Genomic DNA, 5,472 nt, shown 5'->3' on the forward strand with positions numbered 1-5,472 from the left:
TGAACTGCTGTATATTTATTCTATCACTACTACTTGGTCCAGAGACTACATGGGAGTTATGAACATAATAAAGATAATGGATACTATTAATATTACTTATAGTAATAACAATAATATTAATATTATTATTAATAATAATAATGATAGTGAAAAACTGTTGCAGAGATGTTTGACGCAAGTAAGCCTGTTTGATGAAGGTGAAATTTTGCTCTTGTTTTTGTATAGAGATTGGTGATAGAGAATATATATATATGACTAATAAAACATACAGAAAGCAATGTCATACTTTCACTTCCCTTGATTTTTTTTCTCTCTCTATTTTTAAGAAGCAGGTAACCAAAGTAAAATTCACACTATAATTTTCTTTCACATTTTGTTTTTTAAAGGGTAAGCAAAGTAAAACTCACATGACAGTTTTCTTTCAAATTTATTTAAGAAATATAACTGCATTAACACTGGCGAATATACACCCACAAGTACCTTCGCCAATAAGAAAACCTTTATGTAAATGATACCCTCTTTTTGTAGGTGTTCGTCATTTTATTATATATTATCCATGAAAATTATTCCTAATTTTTTTTTTTTTAATCCTTTTCCTTTGTATATTTGGAAGTTATAGTATGCTACACATACATGCTAGAAAAACATGTTAATAGAGAGATCTGACAAAATACTTCTTCCATCCACGCACGTCTATTTACGTACACTAAAAAAAATTTACTCCTTCAAGGTAAGCAGATGTTTGTGTACCATTTCTTCCTTGTTGATGAGATGTGTGGTCTTATTGACAAGCGCCATGAGGTGGTGTAATGAGTCGGCCCAACTGTTGAGCAGCTGTGAATGTTCAGGAGTTGTGCCAAAGTTGACAATGCCTTCCAGTCGATCCATGCGGGCTGTGACAGTGCCAGAGACCACCAACTGACACAGAAACTCCTCACTTTCCTAAAATAGTAATAAAAAATAAATAAATAAATAAAAAAATAACAGTAATAAAAATGTTAAGTAATGTTAATGTTAATCACTACAATCACTGCCATTGTGAGCATTTCAGTTGAAGGCCAGGGAGACAGGAAGGACTCGCCATAAATGCAAAATGCTCTTAGAGAGTGATTAGACTCATTGGGTGTTTAGAAAGGGGCTTTTTCATTATTTACATCAATAAATAGATATGCAATTAAGATTGTGAGCCAGGACTGGAAGAGTGCCAAGTTCCAGGGAGAATAATATTTCCATGATCAGGATTCTGTTTCTGGCTGCTTTATAGAATACTGAATATTATGAGAAAAAAAATTACATAAATAAATGTTACTTATTGTTGTTATTACTGCACTGAGTTATAAACTCCCTATAGTGATGATATGGAATATATGAAAGGAAAACAGTCTACCATCTGGGTAAGGCTAATCATCAAATGACAGATATAGACACTGGAAAATGGCAAAAAAATTAAAAAGGCTTATGCAGAGAGAGAAAATAACACAGCAAAGGACAGGCACGGAGTCTTGTCACCACACACACGTGTTCGTGTGTGTCTGTCCTACAAGCCCCACACACATCAGAATGGCAGGTCAAGTAAGCCTAATATCCGTATTTTGGGCCACGTGATGGCAGTGAAGCATCCAGACTCAGTGAGTTAATGATGACAAAGATGAATATCATAAAAAGTTTAATTGCAAACAAAATGGTATGTAGAGAAATCCTAAGAACCTGTTATATTTAAAGTTACCAATGAGGCATATTACTGGAAAAAAAAAAAAAAAATAAAAATACATACCAAAGTACATACATCTGTAAAGACAGGTAGACAGAGACAGAGACAGAGGCACAGAGAGACACATACACACATGAGCATATTTGCTTTTTGCTCTTTTTCAGTTTTACTTATCTTTATTTTGTATTGACCCACTGGATTCGGGTGATGTGACCATCATGTCATGAAAAAATCTGGCTCGAGGGGCGGGTGACAAACATTCTGTTACTGAAAAATCTGGCTATAGGCTGGGTAATGCAAACCTGCCATCGGGAGCATCTGCTGAAGGCTGGGGTGATGGAAATGACTGGCCACGAGTGCAATAAACCTCTTGGGAGGTTTATTTGACTCATTTGGGGATTTTGCATTATTCCCTTCGATGTACGAGTGTGAAATCTAATGGCCATCGGCTGTGATTGTAAGAGCGCTGGCTCCATGAAGGATGTCATTTCCATACTTAGCATCATATTCCTGGTGCTGTTACTGGTGACGCAGGTTGTATTACAGAAAATTGATTTTGAAAAAAAAAAAAAAGGACACAAAGTGTTAGTTTTATTTTTCTTGCACTGAGTAGTATTAACTACCTAGAGAGATGATATGGAGTCTGTGCAAAGAAAACATTCTATTACCATCTGGATAATGCAAATCAAATGGCAAATATAGACATTGGAAAATGCCAAAAAGCTAGAAAAGCTTAAGAGTAAAAAGATTAAATAACTTTGCAAATAGGAGGCACAGAGTCTTGTCACCACGCATGTGTTTGTGTGCACCCGGCCTGCAAGCCACCACCTGGGAGAGTGATTGTTCATGTAAGCCTAATGCCTGAATTTTTGGTCATGTGATTGTTGTGATGCAACTGAAGTCAATGGGTTAATACAAAAGTGAATAAATTGAAGATTGATTTACTAATAGTAAAACCAATCTCAATCAAACTACAGCATTTGCTAACCTTGACAGAGAGGTCCAGAAGCTCAGCCATTCTCTTCAGGTAAATCCTTGTGTAATACTTAGCCATCATGCGAATATTCTGAAAAGATGCATTAGCCAGTATAGTCTATAAAGATATTATTACTTGTGTGGAACATTTAACCTTCTATTTTAGGCATACAGCAAAATTAATTTACTATATAATCTGGTTAATTTAACAATTATATAATCTGTAACAAGTCTTATTCTATCTAAAAAGTGTGCTGGTTAAGAAGTTACTCTCTTATGATTTTTACTGGCAATTCTCTGCAAGTTTTTCTTAGAGAATAAATAAAAAAAATAGATTTTGTTTCTATGTTCAAATTGCTTCTATTCTGTATAAGAGAAGTCTACAGAGATACTAACATGTTCCACCACACGGTTCTTGAGCTGTGTCCAGCGATTATCTCCATCCTCATTCTTTGGGAAAACTGTGTTGGCATTTGATCTGAGTTCTGACTCATACACATCACAGAGACCAGACCATTTGATCAGCTCAGCTGTCACAAATAACTGAAGAAGATCTCTGAAATCAAGAAAGGTATTTAAAGGAATTTGTAACTCAGAATAACAGATTTATAATCAACCATTTAGAACTCTGTTTAAATATAATCATACAGATACAATTAAGTTGAAAAAGTCTCCTATGAAGCTTTCACAATCACTCATAATTTAGCTTCATTAAACTTTTCTGTAGCCATTTGTCTTTACACTTCCTCATCCAGTTTTCATATACCTGTAGTCTACTTCCCCAAGCCATAGCCTCTTCCTCTCCCTAATAAAAGGACTAAGCATTAAGCATCCTCATTTCCATCTTACTTGTACTGAGGGATTTCCTCAAGTGTTTTGTCCTCCTTGATGCGGTGGAGGAGATCATTCTGTTCATTATCATATGGCGCAAGAATGATGAATAAAATAACATGCTTCAGTATCCTCTTCTTCTCTGCCTCATCCTCCTGGACACTCTTGGAGTCATAAATAGCACGGTAGTGACGGCAGATACTCAGGAAGGAGCTCTCATGACTGTCTAGTTCAATCATCAAACTGTCACAGGAAAGAAAATTGGTAAGAATTTTTCTTCTGATGCTTAAATCTTATATAATCCTATGTGCACAAAAGGCCAATCAAAGGGCCTTTATCTGGACTTTAGAGAAATGAGCCTTAAACCCAATGTCAGCGGGTTCATTTATGGTCCCCTTTGGATTTCAGTGACTTTTGTTACATACAGATGGCTCCATGTGTGCTCAACAGCAAGAAGTCTATCAGTTGGCCCTAGTCACTGATCCTGATCTTCCAATTCCTTGAATGGCTGGAAAATGCGTAATTCTTTCCAATACTACTAATATTGACATTGTTATCATTCTTATTGATATTATGATTATCAAATTGTTACTAAAAAATTAACAACATCAAAGACAATAAAATAATAGAAGTGAAGCTTTCAAAAAATGAAGGAAATGGGTAAACAGATGAAATAGGTAAGACTAATAGCTGACTCCTTGGTGACTAAGCACTTGTAGAGCCATCTATATGTAAAGACAATAGATAAAATTCTTATTACAGTGGGTATGGTAGTCTTACCACCCACTGACATTGGATTAACCCATGATCACAGCTTCCACACATGCCAAGCCAAGCCATGTACCACACACAGTGATAAATAAGGTGCAGGAAATGTTTCCCTGGCATTTATTAACATGGTAGATGCATATGATTCTTAAAAAGAAAAATAACCATAAAAACAAAATGTGTTTCCCTGGCATTTATGAATTTGGTAGATGCATATGCTTCTTAAAAACAAAAATAAATATAAAAATAAAATGTGTAAATGTGTAAAAAACTTATTAACAATTAACAAATTAACAAAACTTAAAATCATTCACCAGCCTCAATTGCTCCTTTGCATAAAAAATGGATAGAGATAACTAGAATTCTTTCCTTTACCGGGATATAGGCCGAACAAGTGAGATCAAACAGTTAATTGTACAAGGAAGTTTAAATATACAGTATTTCTATAAAATTGCCTGGATCTAGCTGCAGGCAATGACACTGTCAGTTTCTGCCTTTGTTTGCTTTTGAGGCATATCACAGTAGTGCCCTAAATTCAAGTTATATTTCTGCATCTATAATTCCCAACATTGAACAAATGTTATATTCATGCTATAATCATGTGATTACCATAGATTTGTACTGGAATAATCATCCAAAGAAAACATTCTACCTATTGGAAATTATTACTTAAACTGCACTGCTAATAAGTTTTGCTTGAAATGTACGTAAAATTATTTTTTATATAACATTTAATTAAAAATCAATATTGAAAACAAGCTTTGGGAAATGACATAACTTTGATGCACTTTTTCTCAATTTGGCTTTTTTGCCTTGCATCTGCAATTTTCCTCCAGTTTCTATGCTGTTGTGTTGTTGGATGGAATAGTATAATGCAATAAGCAAGATGCAGCCATTCTTAGAAAAAAAAAAAAAAAAAAAAAAAAAAAAAAAAAAGGGAACCATGCCACAAAAAAGAAAGACAGAAAGAAAGAAAAAAAAATATAAATGAAATTGGACAGTGATGCATTTTTCTTATGGGACTGAAATGGAAATGTGATATTCTTCATTCGTCCACTTTAAAAAAATTCAAACCTGTGGATGATACAATGGACCTACAAGAAAAAGAAAGAAAGAAAGAAAGAAAGAAAAAAAAAATCATACCCACTTTTAACCAATCAACCATAAAGAAGGAGAGAAAATTAGTA

The 5,472-nt window shown here is 34.4% G+C and overlaps 1 protein-coding gene across 1 annotated transcript in view; it reads right to left on the bottom strand.

Moving 5' to 3' along the window:
• Positions 1-410: 410 nt before the first annotated feature.
• Positions 411-5,472, bottom strand: part of LOC125033335 (26S proteasome non-ATPase regulatory subunit 12-like) — a 10,021-nt gene continuing 4,959 nt past the window's right edge. Inside the window, 4 exon segments of the mRNA XM_047624743.1 lie at positions 411-942; positions 2,700-2,777; positions 3,083-3,242; positions 3,536-3,760. Coding sequence (XP_047480699.1) covers positions 718-942; positions 2,700-2,777; positions 3,083-3,242; positions 3,536-3,760 — 688 coding nt within the window. The 3' untranslated portion in view covers positions 411-717.

The sequence above is a fragment of the Penaeus chinensis genome, chromosome 16 (genome assembly GCF_019202785.1).
Source record: "Penaeus chinensis breed Huanghai No. 1 chromosome 16, ASM1920278v2, whole genome shotgun sequence".
NCBI classification, from domain to species: domain Eukaryota; kingdom Metazoa; phylum Arthropoda; class Malacostraca; order Decapoda; family Penaeidae; genus Penaeus; species Penaeus chinensis.